General features: G+C 40.1%; 2 protein-coding genes across 2 annotated transcripts; both read left to right on the forward strand.

The window, feature by feature from the left end:
- Positions 1-233: 233 nt before the first annotated feature.
- Positions 234-2792, forward strand: LOC127535157 (carbohydrate sulfotransferase 6-like). Its single transcript, XM_051952311.1, has one exon. It carries the CDS (start codon positions 271-273, stop codon positions 1411-1413), a length of 1143 nt encoding a protein of 380 aa, XP_051808271.1. The 5' UTR covers positions 234-270; the 3' UTR covers positions 1414-2792.
- Positions 2793-17061: 14269 nt separating this feature from the next.
- On the forward strand, positions 17062-18430 carry LOC127535158 (carbohydrate sulfotransferase 6-like). Its single transcript, XM_051952313.1, has one exon. It carries the CDS (start codon positions 17099-17101, stop codon positions 18239-18241), a length of 1143 nt encoding a protein of 380 aa, XP_051808273.1. The 5' UTR covers positions 17062-17098; the 3' UTR covers positions 18242-18430.
- Positions 18431-20616: the final 2186 nt, after the last annotated feature.

Genomic DNA, 20616 nt, shown 5'->3' on the forward strand with positions numbered 1-20616 from the left:
AAATTAAATCAGGTTGAACTTCTTTTGTGGCTCCTCTCAGATTGTTTTCTCCTGACTAGACCCTTGCTGGTGTTGTATCGACTCTCAAATGTACGACGCTTTGGATAAAAGCCTCTGCTAAATGAAATTGTAGAATTGTTCTGGGGTTCAATAGCTATATGTCCCCTTAAATTATAAACCTCGTTGGCCATGTGATCAGAAATAAAAATATCTGTTTTCTCTGCAGCCGAGGCGACTCTCAGGTCCCCCAGACATCGACCAGCAGCCTCCATGATGCCATACTGCAGAGTGAACCTCAGCATCATGACCTTCCTGGTCATCCTGCAGGGGGCGGCGGTGGTGCTGTTCTGCGGCTGGTACTTGCAGCTCAGCCCCTCCAACGGCAAAGTCCACGTCCTGCTGCTGTCGTCGTGGCGATCGGGCTCGTCCTTGATGGGCCAGGTGTTCAGCCAGCACCCGTCCGTCTTCTACCTCATGGAGCCGGCGTGGCACGTCTGGACCCGGCTGCGGAATCAAGGCGCCCGGTCGCTCCGCATGGCGGTGAGGGATCTGCTGCGGAGTGTCTTCCAGTGCGACCTCTCTGTGATGGAGGCCTACATGCAGGAGCCATACAGGTTCACCTCCTTGTTCATGTGGGCCCAAAGCCGGGCCCTTTGCTCACCGCCGGCTTGTATGTTGACGCCACGGAACCAGTTAAGCAACAGAACTGAGTGTGAGCAGCACTGCAAAGCTCAGGGCCTGCAGCGAGCTGAGGAGGCCTGCAACACCTACAGCCATGTGGTGCTAAAGGAGGTGCGCTTTTTTGAGCTGGAATCTCTTTACCCCCTTCTGCAGGACCCCAGCCTGGATCTCCGCATCATCCACCTGGTCCGGGACCCGCGGGCGGTTTTCCGATCCAGGGAGGAGTCGGCCTATGACTTGAGGCGTGACAGTGCCACTGTGTTGGAGCAGTGTAAAGTCCCGGCCGAAGAGGTGCAGCACCAGGTCATGCAGGAGATCTGCCGTAGCCACATGAGCATCAACGAGCGTGCCGTCCTGAAGCCGCCTCCATTTCTGAAGGGCCGCTACAAGATGGTGCGCTACGAGGACATGGTGCTCAACCCGCTGGAGGAGATCGATGCTATGTTCGAGTTTGTGGGTTTGGAGATGACGCAGCAGCTGAAGGAGTGGGTATACCGTATGACCCACGGGAAGGGCAAAGGAAGAAGGAAAGACGCATTCAAAGTCATATCGCGAGATGCTGACCTCGTGTCTCAGGCGTGGCGCACAATGCTGCCGCACAGCAAAGTCAAACGCATCCAGGAGGTGTGCAAAGGCGCCATGTCACTGCTCGGCTACAAGACAGTCAACAGCGACGAAGAGCAGAAAAGACTCGACATAGATCTGCTGGTGCCTCGGGAGCCTGATCAGTAGTCATGGATGTGGGATCCCCGAATCAGCCATAAGGATGAGAGCTAGAAGGTGCAACAGCAAAACGAGGGAGCACGGTATGATATTATAACCTGTGCTATAATGCTATATGCTATAACCTAATGAATGTGTGACCTAATCAAATGCTTATTTTTTATATTGTTTAATTTTGAAACAGTGCAAAAATCAGAAGAGTACCTCATTCAGAAGAATGAGGAGTTGATTATTTTTTGGAAGATGTCTTTTTTTATACATTATCTGAGATAAGTCTTTGTTATATTCTTTGATGTTGAATATTGAATACTGGTCTGATATAATCCAGGACAGTCTCATTGTAATGGTAAAGAGTGGTTGGTCGATGCATGGAGAAGTGCACAAGTGCGGAGGGGGAGGATGTTTGCTGCTCCTTGTAGAAAAATGTTCTACAAGGACAGTTCTTGAAGGTAGTGCTGCCCCAGAACAAACAGGAAGTTCCTGCAGTGGAAAGCGACTTATTGCTGTTGGACATGAACATGAAAAGCTCACATAGGGCTGATGAAATCTGCAGCAGCATCCTGAAGGCCACTGTGAATGTTATCCTGAAACCACTTGTTTACTGTATAAATCTATCCTTAATCACTGGGAGAGTTCCAAAAATGACTAAAATTGCTCAAAATCTCCCCATTTATAAATCTTGGGACAAAAACTAATATCTGCAACTGCCGGACAATTTCCATACTGCCTACGCTGTCCAAAGCACTGGAAAGGACCGTGTACAACAGACTTCATGGTTACTGTAATAAACTTCAGATCCTCCCCTCCTCCCAGTATGGCTTCAGGAAACACAGCGCTACTTGCATGCCGCTTCTAGATTTAATTGAAAAAATGAATGCTGCTATTGACAATGGTGAAGATGCCACTAGAATTTTCCTTGATCTGTCAAAGGCTTTTGACACCATTGATTTTGAGACTCTGCATGGCAAAGTGCCCACTATGGCGTTAGAGGTACTGCTTTGAGCTGGTTCAGAAGCTACTTACAGGATATAAAATGGCCACGAATCACAGGGAAAAAGAATTAAGCATGGGGACATCCGCGCTGCACTGTGCATACATAATACATGCACGATGCAGCGCGGATGTCTGCGTTTAGATACAGCTGTATAGTAAACGCTGACATCCATGTTTACGATAGAACGCGGACATCCGCGCTGCAGCGTGCATACATAATACATGCACGATGCAGCGCCGACATTCGTCCATGTTCCGCGCTCCGGTCGGAAGGTGATTTCTGTTGCATTGCGCGCTCACTTCTGCTTTTGATGACATATCGTGCTCAGACGACTCGTCGACGCGTCGTTAGTTGCAGCCCTACTTCAGGCTCTAGCTAATATGGAGTTGGAGAGAGTTGGTTCAAATGCAATAAACTATCACTCAAGATCAACATAGTATTTTGTATATATTATGTATATATATATATATATATATATATATATATATATATATATACATATATATAAATATTAGACCCTCCAGAAAAACGCGATTATGCGATCGTATGAATTCCTGCATTAGTCACCAAAATGCCGCTGATTATGTGGGGCTCAATTATTTCCCAAAACAGCGCATAATTTCCGCAAGAATCTCACATTTCCACGAAAAAAAAGAGAAATATGCGGGTCCCGCTTGATTTCACAATTTCCGCATAAAATGAGAAAACTATAACCAATATAAATGGAGTTGTGAGTTTTTATGTGACGCCCGGCCTGACGTCATCAGTTCGCGCATTCACACACACACACACTAGAAGCATGAGCTGATGCGGAGCGCGGCGCTCAGAGACGAAAAACAAGAATGGCGAATGCTCAAAGATCACATTTACCAACGAATATTTCAGCCAGAGACTGGGCAAAACAGTACCCAGATTTACTGCAGGAAAGTGGGGGGAAACTTTTGTGCACCTCGTGCAACATCGTTCTGGAGCACCGAAGAAAATCAACCGTGTTGCAGGTAGTTTGCTCTACCTAAAAGTATAACTAAGCAGAAAGAATGTTTTATTTCTGAGAAATTTGTGATTGAGGAATGTTTAAGTCATGCTTAAGCTGATAATCAATGAAACATTGGCAGCACTTACTGTGATGTGTCTTGCATGTAGTATGTCTGTTTATCTTTATATTGCTCTTTTTCATTCAGAGGTAGCCTACTAACAGGACGTAGGAGAAGAATCACCTATTTTTTTTCGCATCTTTTCGCATATTATTTCCTATCTTTTTGCATATTTCACAACTATTGGCATACTTTGCAACTTTCCGCCATTTCCCCTCATAAAATTGCATAAAAACCCCGCATATTTATTTGCATAATCAAGGATTTTCGCCCACAGAATCAAGGATTTTAGCCTGCATTTTTCTGGAGGGTCTAATATATATATATAATATTAATGGGGAAACATTAACAAAGTAAATTCTACAAAATGTCTTGGTATCCACTTAGATGAATTTACAAATTTTAGGTATCACATTGACGTGTTAATGAGCAAACTATCAAAATATACTGGTTTACTCTTTAAACTAAGACATTATCTCCCACTCTCTGCTCTTCTTACTCTGTACAGATCCATCATTGAACCACATACCAACTATTGGAATATAATATGGTGTAACACTTTTCCAAGTCATCTTATCACACTACACTGTTTGCAAAAGAAGATAATTCATGTTCTTACATGGTCTGCTCATGCAGCTCCTTCTGGCCCCATTTTCCTCTCTCTCTGATTTTAACATCTATCACAACGTCTGTATTATGGATCAGGTTATCAGCCAACTCAAAAAACATTTATGTGAGCTCATCCCAGTCTCCCGTCCGCTGCACTCATAACGCCAGGAAAACAAAAACTATATATTATTGGGGAAGTCATTTTTGATTGTTTTATGCTCACTCTATGTGTCTCTACCAGCATTTCAGATGTTCTGGTTGTTTTGTGTCTCTTTACAGTCATTTTATCATTTTATGCCCCCATTTGTGTGTCTTTGTGATGATTTCACATATTCTGGTCCTTTTGTGTCTCTTTATGGTCACTTTTTGTGGGGGAATGTGGGTGATGATGTTTTCGGTTGCTCTGGTCCTCTAACTAAAAGCTTCCCTGGGGTTCCCTTTCATGTACATCTGCTGTAAACTGCTTTGGAAGAATATATTTATCTTTCCCTGTGCATGAATAAAAAATATCTGAATCTGAAAAGGACTTTTTGCTGTATGTTGTGTCAGAATATGTTGTGAATTTTACTTTACTGATCGTATTTTTGAGAGAAGATTCCCAGAACTGCTTGTTGCATTGGAGCTTGTTGTCTTTCCCTGGAATAGGAACTTTTTTCAGCCTTTAAAAAGATTCTACAGGAATTATTAAAACTGCCTCTAAACAACCTGCTGGTTCCTGCAGTTACACCTCCAGGATAAAATGTATTATAGTCCTTCTTAGTCACATGGCCTCACATGCAAATAATTCATCTGCAAACGGAATGTGATAATTACATTCGTGGGACAAGCACAGAGAGCTTGTTTTTCTTGTTTCAAAATGCTGCGTAGCTTCCGATTTCCTCTGCACACAGTGAGTCTGGGTTTAAACGGCGGCTCTGCAGGTCTGCAGGATGTTTGGTGGATCTGCCGCTGTCAGGCACAAATAATCTGAACTCCCCTCATTTGGTGGCTCATTGTTTCAGCCGGACGTCCTGCCAGCGTCCCTGAAGGCCGACCGAGTCTCTGAGACGCTCAGGAAGCACTTTTACTTTTACTCTGGTGGTTTATTTCTACATGACTTTATATTCCTGGGTTTATTATTTTAAAAAAAATGCTTATTTAACATCACAGAAACATCATTAGTGACTTAAACACTTTGTTTAGACTGCAGTTGGAGACATAGATTACCTTTAACATCTTTATATGTACTTAATGTTTTCATTTTACAGTGAATTTACTAAATTATGAAGATAAAGCGATTTCAATTTCACATTTCCGACACCTCTTGTCTACAAGTGAATTACATTCAGGTTTTGTTGGTGCATTCAGGCGTCATAAAAACAGAGAATGTGTCTTTCACAAAGACCAACAGAGCTGGAATCCGTGGAGAATCCGTGTACGGTTCACTCATTCGTTTTTCTGTTTCAAAATAAAATCTAAAAAACCAATAAATAATGTTGTTTTTTTGTTTTTCAGTTATTAAAACCTAAATGTAAAAACATATTATTTACCTAATGAATAAAATCAGTGTTGGATTTTTGTTCAAGCTTTTTTAACCCAAAATACAAAATACAGCTGTTATTTTATTTTGTTGCGACACCGGAAGTCACCGAGGAAGACCAGCTGGTCTGGACCGTAAACACATCGAGAATGGATGTACTCCAGCCTTTTTCCATTTTCATTCTTTTTAGGAGTGGAAAACCAACGCAGAAATCATGCAGCTCCACATTGTTCTATGTTACAGAGTTTATATTATATTATATTATATTATATTATATTATATTATATTATATTATATTATATTATATTATATTATACTATATATATTATATTATATTATATTATATTATTATACTATATTATATTATATTATATTATACTATATTATATTATTATATTATATTATATTATACTATATTATATTATATTATATTATATTATATTATATTATATTATATATTATATTATATTATATTATATTATACTATATTATATTATATTATATTATATTATATTATATTATATTATTATATCTATATTATATTATATTATATTATATTATATTATATTATATTATATTATATTATATTATATTTACTATATTATATTATATTATATTATATTATATTATATTATATTATATTATATTATACTATATTATATTATATTATATTATATTATACTATATTATATTATATTATATTATACTATATATATTATATTATATTATACTATATTATATTATATTATATTATATTATACTATATTATATTATATTATATTATACTATATTATATTATATTATATTATATTATACTATATTATATTATATTATATTATACTATATTATATTATATTATATTATATCATATTATACTATATTATATTATATTATATTATATTATATTATATTATATTATATTATATTATATTATATTATATTATATTATATTATATTATAGAGTCTATAATGATGTCAGGAGGTTCTACATGGAGAACAATTAAGAAGATCAATCATGTGTCTGATGCTGATTTGGAGCGAGCTGGAATTTGTTCTGTTAACCACAGATGTTACTTTCAGTGTCATACTTTATTACCTGTACAATGTTCTGTTTCACTTCTGTGTGTTTTACAGACAGGTCTGACATGTGGACAAAAGTTTTTGACGGGATTCTGGTCATCTGTTGGTGCCGCTATTCCAGTTTAACTGGTGATCAGGTTAACTGGTGATAGTTTCAGCCTCCAGATGTTTCGCTGCAGATTTATCCAGATCAGACCTGGCTGTGTGTGAAATAAAGATACTGGATGAAGAAAATCTGGCCAAAAACATCAGCATCATTACTTAAGTCTATATCCATGTAAATATCACCTACAGACAGTAAAATTAATGTGCTGGGGAAATAAAAACACTTATTTTAATGAACGGTGCGAGGAAACGATGGAATCCAGATAAAATTAGAGACTACAGTCTGACTCATCATTCCAGCGATCAGTTCAATAAACGTCACACTTCATCCACAGAGATCTTTGTCATCCTGCCAGGTGTTCAACCCCTGGTGACTGTTCAGGAAACACACCCAGGTTAACTGGGGATAGTCACACCTTAACACAGCCTGCCTGCTTACAGTTTTTTAGATTGCTAACACGCATTGGTCAAAACTGAACTCACATGAAGTCAAAACTCTGAACACAGTCTGCAAAACAGAAGTCCATGTGGACCGAACTATGAATCACTTTCCACTGGTTTCACGCAAAACGCATTCAGTGAGCTCAGTCATCAACATTCATCAACTCTTTTCTCAGTTACTGCTTCACCACCTGCAAAACACGAGACTTTTACAGCACATTTTTCAAATGCCAGCACACTTTGTTCTAAGCAGTTAAAAACACAATCAGAACAGAATGATGGGGGAAAACATAGGAAATATTTATGAAGCTCAGAAATTCAAATAAGATTCAAACTCATTTTTGTTACATTTATTGAAGATGAGAAATTCAATTTACAAGATCAGAATTTAAAAAAATATTATTGCAATAATTAAATATGAGAAATTAAAATAATTGTTGTTACAAATATTCAAATAAAAAATTAAATTACAAGATTCAAATTTAAAATTTTGTTTTTATATTTAAGCTCAATTTTTATTTCAACAATTTATTTTGAATAATTCAGTGTAAAATTACAAAATTTTATATTTCATCAAGCTGAAAAATTCAAATCAAATTCTGAGATTAATTTTTATTCATTTATTAAAGCTTAAAAAAGTTTGAAAAATGATTGCAACAATTCAAGTTCAAATGACAAAATTAATGCTCAAACTTTTATTGAATTTACCCAAATAGAGAAATTCAAATGACAAGATTCAAATTTAAACAGAGGCTCAATAAAAGAATAAATTAAACGCCCCAAACTCTTCAAACTACCAACAGTAACACGTTTTGAGCCTCCTGATAACTGCTTGTTGTCATTTTTCATGTAGTTTTAGTCGGTTTCTTCTATCTGTGGTTGTTTTTTTTATCACTGTGTCGTCATTTTTAGTCTCTCTATGGCTGTTTCTTATGTGTCCGTGGTCATTTTGTGGTCATTTTGTGGCAGCATCTCATTTAAAACCAGTTCAGATTCATTCTCAGCCAGCAGATGGCGCCCAAATGTCAGTAATCTTCTGCTGATTTCTCACAATCACTGTGAATGCATGAAGTTTTATGACCAATAATAGTAAAAACTGAGTTTATTTCAACCTTTAGCACCGTCATTCTGACATTTCTTATGAAACTGAAGTAAAAACAGGTTAAAAAAAAACAGGTTGCAGCTTCATAAATATTAATATTTTCATTTTTTTCCTCCTATATGACTCTAAACTGGATATATTTGGACAAAATGAGACATTTGAGGATGTCATCTTGGAAATTTTGGTCATTTTTCACAATATTTTGACATTTTTAAACCTTATTTAGGAAACAATGAATGAAAATAAGCGTTTTTGTATGTTTGTATCTTTATTCCCTATTTAGCATAATGCATGTAACGTGAATTCTTGATTGCAGCTTCTGAAATGTGAATATTTTCTGTTTTCTTTCCACTAAGGCGACTGTGGCAAGAAAACCTCTCTTTTAACGGATGTAAACCTTGAGCAGAACCCGGTTCTTTATGTGGGGGGACCCATCTGCTGCTGGCCGGGCGGGCTGGGAGGGACAGAAGAGGTAGAGAGGTAGAGGGATGGGAGAAGAGAGGTGTTGGGATCTAGGAACATATGACACAAAATCAGGTACATGTATGATAAGCTAGATGACACATACAAAGTACAAGCTAACATTGAAACTGATTCATAGTTTTCTGTTATGGTGTACGGCTGTGGCATTAAATATTCTACGTATATAGCTCGTAGTAAAATTCAGACAGTATGTAGATGAGCATATCAAGTATAGTGAGGGTGATGCAGAGTAGACTGGTGGAAAAGGGCAACTGGAAGCAGCAGGGTGGAGGAAGGTCAGCAGCAGTGTTCATCTCCCTTCACTGGCTTCCAGTTGCAGCCAGAATCAAATTCAAAACTCTCCTCCTGGCTTACAAAACATTTACAAGAACAGCCCCAGCCTACCTGGATTCCCTGATCCAGGTCTACTCCCCTTCACGCCCACTTCGCTCTGCATGTGAGAGACGCCTGGTGCTTCCAGCCCAGCACGGCTCCAAATCTCTAGCCAGACTCTTCTCCTCTGTTGTTCCCAAATGGTGGAACAAATTACCAAACTCTGTGCGTTCTGCTGAGTCCCTTTCTACTTTTAAGAGACAATTGAAGACTCAGTTGTTCAGAGAACACCGAGGCACTTAATCCGACTCCACCTTAGGGGTAGAATAAGTCAGTTGGTCCAAAACCCAGCACTTATTTAGCACTGACAAAGTTGAAAAAAACCCCAAAAAAGTGGGGGGTGGGAAGTCTTCTGCAACTTGATGCCAACACCTTTGACCAATCGCACTCGAAGCACTTTTGCACTTACTACAGGTTTATCCTTATGTCTGAATTCTTGCTTGTGTTCTACGTCGCTTTGGACAAAAGCGTCTGCTAAATGAAATTGTAGAATTGTAGCAGCATCCCACAGTGGACATGATGGAGACCAGAGCAGTTGGTGGGACAGCAACCACAGATCTGAAGCATCCAGCTCTGGGACCAGGGACACTCAGAGAAAGGACACAGGGAGAAACAGAGTTAGTGTAATGAAATAACAGTACATAGATTAAATATAAAGGTAGTTAGAGAAGGGCTCAGTGCATCCAGAGAGGTCCCCCAGCAGCCTAAGCCTATAGCAGCATGACTAGGGGCAGAACTAAGGGACGTCCAAGAGGAAGCCAGATGTGCAAATGAAGCCTCCATCTGACCCCCTCAGGGTCACCCTGTAATTTAATGACTTTAAGTTATAATAAGAGGGACTAGTTAACGCATGCTGTGATGCGCAGTCATCAGTGACTAAGGTGGGAGTGGTCATGTGCGCAGGGATCTGGGGGTAAATAATACACACGCTAGGCATGTATGTTCCTGACATCCTCCATTAAAGTTCGTCTCTAAAGATACTCACTGGGACTGATCATTGACGTTCAAGGGCATAGGTTTGGTCTCAACATTGGTAGGGACGATATAACAGCATAACCTGCATGTACACTTTTTGCTGGGGACGGGACATTAATAAGACCAAACAGATTGGGTGAACGGGGGTCAGGGCTACATTTCTCACAAATATGAACCTAATTAATTGATAAGCTAAATGATCAATGCAAAATAAATCTGTATTGACTTATACTAATTTTCATGTGTATTGGTTCAGGTGATAGTAATTAAATACATTTTAATTAATAAATAAATGCACTAATAGGTATTTGGTTTCAAAAGTGTAAAGTCACAACATGCTCTAGCCTTCTTTCCTTCTAAACCAGGCCGTTTACATGAAGAAAAGCAGCAGCATGTGTTTTCTTTTGACTGTCAACACTTTCCTGTGAAACACAGACTGGGACCTCTCTCTCTAAGCAGCTTCTTGCTCACGTTTTTCTGGTTCTATATTTTCCAGAAGAGTTCACTACATTTCTCACAGTTTAATTAACGTTAACAGTAGAAAACACATACAGGAGGACAATTCTCTCTAAGCAGCTTCCTACTCGAGTTTTGCAGGTTAGCAAGTTCACACAGTTTAATGTTATGCTAACTCTGATGCAGGTCGGACTTTCAGCAGCAACATTAGTGGTGTGTTCCCCACGTCCACAACACTGACGTCTTTTTACATTACTTACAGTGTCCTCTGCTGCTGCTGCTGGCCGAAAAACTTCTAATATCCCTCCTCTTTGAAGGGGGCGGAGAAGGCGGCATGTTTATTTCTTGTGTATTTCTGTCGGGGCTGTGTGGGTGTGCTTGTGGGTGGCGGGGGGGTGTCAAATCATCAGCCAATCAAACACACGTTTGATTGGACCGGCACATTCAGCAAGTGAAAAGGGGTAAATGTAAGTCTGAACCTGGTCTGAACAAAATGAAAATAATTCACTTAATAATGGTAGGGTCAGTTCTATCCTTACAACATATGGGAAGACAATCAAAATTACCTATATAACTGAACTCATTATATAATGCAAATAAGGTTGCTTAAAAGTTGGTGGGGACAATTTGACCCTCTTGAAAAGTTGGTAGTGTTATGTCCCTACCGTCCCTATGCAAACCTACGCCCTTGTTGACGTTACACACCCGGTCAGCCCTAACTATAAGATTTATCAAAAAGGAAGGTTTTTAGCCTGGTCTTAAAAATAGAGAGGGTGTCTGCCTCCAGAACTCAAACTGGGAGCTGGTTCCACAGGAGAGGAGCTGATAACTGAAGGCTCTGCCTCCCATTCTACTTTTAGAGATTCTAGGAACAACAAGTAAGCCTGCAGTCTGAGAGTGAAGAGTTCTGCTAGGATAATATGGAACTATCAGGTCTAATATGATGGAGATTGGCTGTTAAGAGCGTTATATATCAGAAGAAGGATTTTAAATTCTATTCTAGATTTATCAGGAAGCCAATGAAGAGAAACCAGCGTAGGAGAAATATGATCTCTCTTTAACTCCTGCCAGTACTCTGCCTGCAGCATTCTGGATCAACTGAAGATGTCTGAGAGAAGTATAGGGACATCCTGATAATAAGGAATTACAATAGTCAAGCCTGGAAGTAACAAAAGCATGGACTAGTTTTTCTGCATCACTCTGAGACAGGATGTTCTGGATTTTTACAACATTTCTCAGGTGGAAAAAGGAAGTCCTATAGATTTGTTTTATGTGTGAGTTAAAGGACATGTCCTGGTCAAAGATAACTTTGAGGTTCCTCACAGTAGTAATTATCACAGTAATGGAGACCAAAGTAATGCCATCCAGTACTTGTATGTCAGCAGTCAACCCCTGCAGCACCGTCTCATGACACATTAACTCTGGGTTATATTTAAATTTATATCGTCCTTCTGGTGACGATGCAGCGTGTTCTTGATCTCAAACTGGCTATTAAGTGGATCCAGTCCTGTGAGTAAGAGTCGCACCTTCTCAGAGAATTCACAGTATTTGGCAACACAGGAGGAAGCTCGAGTCGTCATAACTTCTCTGACACTGAAGAGATAAATGCTTTTATTGTCATTGTGCCAAATACAATGAAACTTGCGTCATAACTCACAGCAATCAGCAGCAGAGCAATACAAAGTAAATTAAAATGTGCTCTAAGACGTTCATCATGTCTTCTTATTGATGCAGTACTTTTAATTTCTTTTGTTTAGACATAAAATGAATAGACAGATGATAATTACCTTGACAGTTTCAGTGTGCATACCTGGTGGGGCAGCCAGGTCTGTTGGGTTCACCACAACATACCATTAAGGTGTGGTTAGCTGTGATCTGCCAGTTCTTCTGGGCCTGCCGAATATAACGACTGTCAAAATCTGCCAGCTGTCACATCACACGCTGTCAGTGAGACGCTTCTGAAGGAGACAAGAGCTTTTGCTGAAACTGTCAAGGTAATCAACATCTTTCTACTCACCTTATGCCTGAACAAAAGAACTCAAAACTACTACATTAAAATGAGTTTTAATTCATGTTATCCATGAGAATGAAGCAATCTGTCTTTCAAGTTGTGGCTACGTTGACAAAAACAGCATTATCAGTCCAGGTTAAATGGCAACTGTGCTCAATTTGTGGTGATTAATCAGTGTCGGGTTGATAACTCTGCAGGTTATGAAGACACTGATCATTGTGGTAGTTTAGCTAGCAGTGGGCACCATGACAAAGACCTCTGTGGTAGTTAGTGAACTCAGGACAGAGATTTTGTTTTTAAGTTAACCCGTTGCGCTTCAGTGTCCCGCCCGCGGTACACTTTGAGATCTCCATAAGCAATTTGCTAAATGTCTGAAACGCGATTATACAAACACTATACGCCGATGGAAAGCTTAGATTCTCATGAATCCGCCGATATAAACCACTTTCAGATGTGATTACCACAGCGGTAATATAAACACATTTGTCCGACAAACAAGGAATATCCATCCATCCGTTCTCTGTACACGGCTTCAACATACACAGCGCGACTCACATTTCCGGGTTCATTATTACACACAGATGAAAATATTCCACAAAAAACGGCCATAATCCAACCTTGGACATCCAGACAAAACAAGCCAGTAAACTATTTTGTCCAAAACATGTCTTGAAGTCGGTATAAAATCCACGAATTGGTCGTTTTCGAGGAAATGCACCTCGCGATGCGCGTCCAATATTCCCTGTATTTCTCGTAATATTTTTATTTACAAATAGAATATTAGCGATTTTTTGTACTGAAAATGGCTGGAATTGACTGCAGCTTAAGATTGAATAGATGAGCTTTCTTCACCCTGGTAAGTCGATATAACCCAGTCATGTTTACCTTGACACTCACAAAACCTCCATCAGGATGTGGAAGATTGTCTGCTCTACTTAAACCACATTGGAGGTTGATTACAAGTTGTATCTCTAATAGCGACAGTTTTCCAGAGCTCTACATTTTACTTCCTCAAGACTAAAACTCAGCCTAGTTGTTTTACACAGTACACTGGATTGACTATAACAGCCTTAAAGTACGAGAGATGTTTATTATCCAGGAAAACGGTGTCGGTTTTGGACTCTGTATCAGCAGACACTAAATATGAAATGACTCGGATCAGGATATCTCTAATCTGATGATTTATTTAGGACCAGCAGGGATACAGGTGAGGAATCCTTTTTTGTTTGTCAACATGTTTATTTGAAATAAAACAAGTTTGGTTGCTGTTGTTTGACTGGAAGGTTGTGTCCTCAATGATGTATACCAAAGGCGGATCACTAGACAGTGTTTGATATGCTGTAAAACTGGTTTGGAGCCCAGAGGATGATAGCATTCATGAGTAGTTTATTAGTTGTACTGGTGTATTAGCTGTAGTACCTGGTTGGTGGTCTTAATGTTGAGTACTGCAGAGGTGGTCACTCTGTTTTGGATTGATAACACTGCAGGTTATTATGACAATGATTTTAAATTTGCTTCTCAAGCGTTCTGATCTTCATTTACAAAACACTCACATTGCACTGGATTGATAACAACCTAAAAGTACATAAGTTGTGTATCATCAAGGAAAACAGCGTCGGTTTTGGACTCGGTATCAGCAAACACTAAATATTAAATGACTCTGACCATATATATATATATATATATATATAGAGAGAGAGAGAGAGAGAGACAGAGAGAGAGAGATGAAACCTGTTTTTGGTAAGTTTCCCTTTGCAGACGTCAATGAAAAGCAAAATTAAAGAGCAACTTTCATGGTTTTTGGATCTAGTATATACATTAAAATGATGTCTTAATTGAAGATAAAAGTCATCTCTTTCCAAGTTGTATCTTTCTGATAATTGGTGAAAGAATTCCAGTCCTTTGTCGTTAGATATTTTCCGGTATGGAGTAATACCTTTACTATATCAATATTTAAATCTATTAACATTTCTTGCTGGTGTGAAAGCCCCATCATATGCGGGCCAGCGCAGAATCTTTGCATGTTTTTCCACTGCTTTGTCTTTAAGTTCTTTAAACCAAATACTTAATGGTGTTTTTTCTAAAAGAATACTTTGTGTAAGAGTGATTGTAATAGTTGTTTGTCCCCTAGAATAGAGGGGAGAGGAATTTGGATCTCAGCTTGATTCATATCCTTCCATCTGGCATCACATGACGGGTCACACCATGCAATCAGTGATCAGTGTTAATAAAGCCTTTTACTAAAATGTATCACCCTTTAGCATCAGCAACTTGTGAGGTGAATTGGAAATTTACATGGTTTGAGATAAGAACTGAGAGTCCCCTAGCTTTACCTGTTTTATAAAAGAATAATAAGCATGTTTAAACCATTTTTTCAGCTTTTCATGTTCGTTGTTTGAAAGATGCATTTCTTGCCAAAATATGACATCCTGCTTTTCACGCTTCATTTTAGCCATGACTTCACTCCTCTTTACGGGAATGTGTAAGCCATTTACATTAAGGGTAATAAAATTAGATTTCTGTCTGGACATTTTACTTTTCAAAAAGTAATACAATTATTGCCAGGATTAAACAATCAAAATAAAAACTGAAAAATGTCGGTCTATCTAATGAACGATGGGAACAGATAAAACAAAAACGACTTCCAAATGTGAAGTGCATTATCCACTTCTGAGTTGAGAGAGAAATCCTTTGAAACCAAAGGAGTCGCTCTCAGTGCGAGCCATGAACTGAGATCTGTGTCAAACAGAGCAGCTCGCATCTATAGGAGGAAAAACCAAGCATGAATTTCCCAGGGTCAAGATTACGAATGTTGTTGAGTAATGACTAATACATGAACACTCAGTGATAATCAGGAAAGAGTAAACCTTAAGTAGTGCCGTCTTCGTTGCGTCGAAATTCTTTTAACCTTTCCTGAATGTGCTTAATTCTTTCCCATTTACCGGTCATCGTGAGGTGTCAGCATTTTGCCACGCAGACTGTGCCATCCTCATTCCAGATGACTCCCGGTGCTTTGTTGTCTGAGAAGAGGTTTCTGCGTCAATCAGTCCTCTCCTCTTCAGGTCAGTCGTGGCGTCTTGGGCGTCTTTGTAAACCACTGGTCCGGTTTGGTAATGGACTTGGAGTCGTGAAGGTCGAAGCGTCTGGAAACGCACTTCTTTCTCTTTCAGCGGCTTTCTGATGGGGGCATATGCCTTCCTCTTGGCCAGGGTATCGCTGGTATAATCTTGTTCGAAGAAAATACGTCTTCCTTGAAATTGGATGTCCTTCTTGCTCTATGTAGAACGAAGCATGTGTTCCTTAGTTTTAAACTCTAGAAAGCAGAGGACGATGGATCTTGGGTTGGCACCTTGGGAAGGTTTGATAGCGAATGAACGGTGGCATCTTTGTATTTCGAGGGGGGGGGATGCCGAGGAGAGAGCAAAAATATAAAAATTTGACAGATATTTGTCCCTATTTTCACAGTTGTTACCGTTTTTGTTACAGGTTTTTTTTTCCTGGATAATAAATCGTGTAATTTTAGAATTGCAAATCTACCTACCAGGTTCAAGATCCTCTCAAATTTAAAGAAAGTTATTTATTTATTAGTTGTTGACATGTTTGTGATTGATCTGCTCCAAACAGACTATTTTTAGTGAATTTATAAATGAGACATGGGTTACAATAAAGGTATTTTAATGAAATGTCATGATTTTGAGGTTAGTTTTAACTTAATTTCCAGATGGATGTTACAGATAATTTGTCCGAAAATGTGATGATTTTTTTTTTCAGGTTTACAGACTCGGACTCCGAAATAATTGTGTAATTTTGGTAATTTTTTAAAAGAAATGATGACCTTCGAAGCCAACTGCCAGGTTTTAAGGTTTCTCCAATTAAAACTGCATTTTTACACCAATATTTTTACTGGTTCTGGTGCAAAAGTCTTGTGAGCTTCTTAAAGGAGATGTGTAGAATAAAGTGATTTTAATCAACTATCACAATTTAAGGTTGAAACTGGTTAATTTTCCTGTTGAAACTGATTGTCACACATTACTGGTTTAAATACGATTGGAAAGTTGAAAATTAGCCGTCTTTTTAGGTTTACAGTTCCTGGTTGTTGCAAATATTCAAATTTTCGTGACTTTTTTAAAAGAATAACCTCCTTTCCAAGCCTGCAGGGGGTTTGAAAAGCCTGAACTGCTTGAAATTAAATCAGGTTGAACTTCTTTTGTGGCTCCTCTCAGATTGTTTTCTCCTGACTAGACCCTTGCTGGTGTTGTATCGACTCTCAAATGTACGACGCTTTGGATAAAAGCCTCTGCTAAATGAAATTGTAGAATTGTTCTGGGGTTCAATAGCTATATGTCCCCTTAAATTATAAACCTCGTTGGCCATGTGATCAGAAATAAAAATATCTGTTTTCTCTGCAGCCGAGGCGACTCTCAGGTCCCCCAGACATCGACCAGCAGCCTCCATGATGCCATACTGCAGAGTGAACCTCAGCATCATGACCTTCCTGGTCATCCTGCAGGGGGCGGCGGTGGTGCTGTTCTGCGGCTGGTACTTGCAGCTCAGCCCCTCCAACGGCAAAGTCCACGTCCTGCTGCTGTCGTCGTGGCGATCGGGCTCGTCCTTGACGGGCCAGGTGTTCAGCCAGCACCCGTCCGTCTTCTACCTCATGGAGCCGGCGTGGCACGTCTGGACCCGGCTGCAGAATCAAGGCGCCCGGTCGCTCCGCATGGCGGTGAGGGATCTGCTGCGGAGTGTCTTCCAGTGCGACCTCTCTGTGATGGAGGCCTACATGCAGGAGCCATACAGGTTCACCTCCTTGTTCATGTGGGCCCAAAGCCGGGCCCTTTGCTCACCGCCGGCTTGTATGTTGACGCCACGGAACCAGTTAAGCAACAGAACTGAGTGTGAGCAGCACTGCAAAGCTCAGGGCCTGCAGCGAGCTGAGGAGGCCTGCAACACCTACAGCCATGTGGTGCTAAAGGAGGTGCGCTTTTTTGAGCTGGAATCTCTTTACCCCCTTCTGCAGGACCCCAGCCTGGATCTCCGCATCATCCACCTGGTCCGGGACCCGCGGGCGGTTTTCCGATCCAGGGAGGAGTCGGCCTATGACTTGAGGCGTGACAGTGCCACTGTGTTGGAGCAGTGTAAAGTCCCGGCCGAAGAGGTGCAGCACCAGGTCATGCAGGAGATCTGCCGTAGCCACATGAGCATCAACGAGCGTGCCGTCCTGAAGCCGCCTCCATTTCTGAAGGGCCGCTACAAGATGGTGCGCTACGAGGACATGGTGCTCAACCCGCTGGAGGAGATCGATGCTATGTTCGAGTTTGTGGGTTTGGAGATGACGCAGCAGCTGAAGGAGTGGGTATACCGTATGACCCACGGGAAGGGCAAAGGAAGAAGGAAAGACGCATTCAAAGTCATATCGCGAGATGCTGACCTCGTGTCTCAGGCGTGGCGCACAATGCTGCCGCACAGCAAAGTCAAACGCATCCAGGAGGTGTGCAAAGGCGCCATGTCACTGCTCGGCTACAAGACAGTCAACAGCGACGAAGAGCAGAAAAGACTCGACATAGATCTGCTGGTGCCTCGGGAGCCTGATCAGTAGTCATGGATGTGGGATCCCCGAATCAGCCATAAGGATGAGAGCTAGAAGGTGCAACAGCAAAACGAGGGAGCACGGTATGATATTATAACCTGTGCTATAATGCTATATGCTATAACCTAATGAATGTGTGACCTAATCAAATGCTTATTTTTTATATTGTTTAATTTTGAAACAGTGCAAAAATCAGAAGAGTACCTCATTCAGAAGAATGAGGAGTTGATTATTTTTTGGAAGATGTCTTTTTTATACATTATCTGAGATAAGTCTTTGTTATATTCTTTGATGTTGAATATTGAATACTGGTCTGATATAATCCAGGACAGTCTCATTGTAATGGTAAAGAGTGGTTGGTCGATGCATGGAGAAGTGCACAAGTGCGGAGGGGGAGGATGTTTGCTGCTCCTTGTAGAAAAATGTTCTACAAGGACAGTTCTTGAAGGTAGTGCTGCCCCAGAACAAACAGGAAGTTCCTGCAGTGGAAAGCGACTTATTGCTGTTGGACATGAACATGAAAAGCTCACATAGGGCTGATGAAATCTGCAGCAGCATCCTGAAGGCCACTGTGAATGTTATCCTGAAACCACTTGTTTACTGTATAAATCTATCCTTAATCACTGGGAGAGTTCCAAAAATGACTAAAATTGCTCAAAATCTCCCCATTTATAAATCTTGGGACAAAAACTAATATCTGCAACTGCCGGACAATTTCCATACTGCCTACGCTGTCCAAAGCACTGGAAAGGACCGTGTACAACAGACTTCATGGTTACTGTAATAAACTTCAGATCCTCCCCTCCTCCCAGTATGGCTTCAGGAAACACAGCGCTACTTGCATGCCGCTTCTAGATTTAATTGAAAAATGAATGCTGCTATTGACAATGGTGAAGATGCCACTAGAATTTTCCTTGATCTGTCAAAGGCTTTTGACACCATTGATTTTGAGACTCTGCATGGCAAAGTGCCCACTATGGCGTTAGAGGTACTGCTTTGAGCTGGTTCAGAAGCTACTTACAGGATATAAAATGGCCACGAATCACAGGGAAAAAGAATTAAGCATGGGAACATCCGCGCTGCACTGTGCATACATAATACATGCACGATGCAGCGCGGATGTCTGCGTTTAGATACAGCTGTATAGTAAACGCTGACATCCATGTTTACGATAGAACGCGGACATCCGCGCTGCAGCGTGCATACATAATACATGCACGATGCAGCGCCGACATTCGTCCATGTTCCGCGCTCCGGTCGGAAGGTGATTTCTGTTGCATTGCGCGCTCACTTCTGCTTTTGATGACATATCGTGCTCAGACGACTCGTCGACGCGTCGTTAGTTGCAGCCCTACTTCAGACTCTAGCTAATATGGAGTTGGAGAGAGTTGGTTCAAATGCAATAAACTATCACTCAAGATCAACATAGTATTTTGTATATATTATGTATATATATATATATATATAATATATATATATATATATATATATATATACATATATATAAATATTAGACCCTCCAGAAAAACGCGATTATGCGATCGTATGAATTCCTGCATTAGTCACCAAAATGCCGCTGATTATGTGGGGCTCAATTATTTCCCAAAACAGCGCATAATTTCCGCAAGAATCTCACATTTCCACGAAAAAAAAGAGAAATATGCGGGTCCCGCTTGATTTCACAATTTCCGCATAAAATGAGAAAACTATAACCAATATAAATGGAGTTGTGAGTTTTTATGTGACGCCCGGCCTGACGTCATCAGTTCGCGCATTCACACACACACACACTAGAAGCATGAGCTGATGCGGAGCGCGGCGCTCAGAGACGAAAAACAAGAATGGCGAATGCTCAAAGATCACATTTACCAACGAATATTTCAGCCAGAGACTGGGCAAAACAGTACCCAGATTTACTGCAGGAAAGTGGGGGGAAACTTTTGTGCACCTCGTGCAACATCGTTCTGGAGCACCGAAGAAAATCAACCGTGTTGCAGGTAGTTTGCTCTACCTAAAAGTATAACTAAGCAGAAAGAATGTTTTATTTCTGAGAAATTTGTGATTGAGGAATGTTTAAGTCATGCTTAAGCTGATAATCAATGAAACATTGGCAGCACTTACTGTGATGTGTCTTGCATGTAGTATGTCTGTTTATCTTTATATTGCTCTTTTTCATTCAGAGGTAGCCTACTAACAGGACGTAGGAGAAGAATCACCTATTTTTTTCGCATCTTTTCGCATATTATTTCCTATCTTTTTGCATATTTCACAACTATTGGCATACTTTGCAACTTTCCGCCATTTCCCCTCATAAAATTGCATAAAAACCCCGCATATTTATTTGCATAATCAAGGATTTTCGCCCACAGAATCAAGGATTTTAG

This window comes from Acanthochromis polyacanthus, chromosome 8, assembly GCF_021347895.1.
Source record: "Acanthochromis polyacanthus isolate Apoly-LR-REF ecotype Palm Island chromosome 8, KAUST_Apoly_ChrSc, whole genome shotgun sequence".
Lineage (NCBI taxonomy): Eukaryota > Metazoa > Chordata > Actinopteri > Pomacentridae > Acanthochromis > Acanthochromis polyacanthus.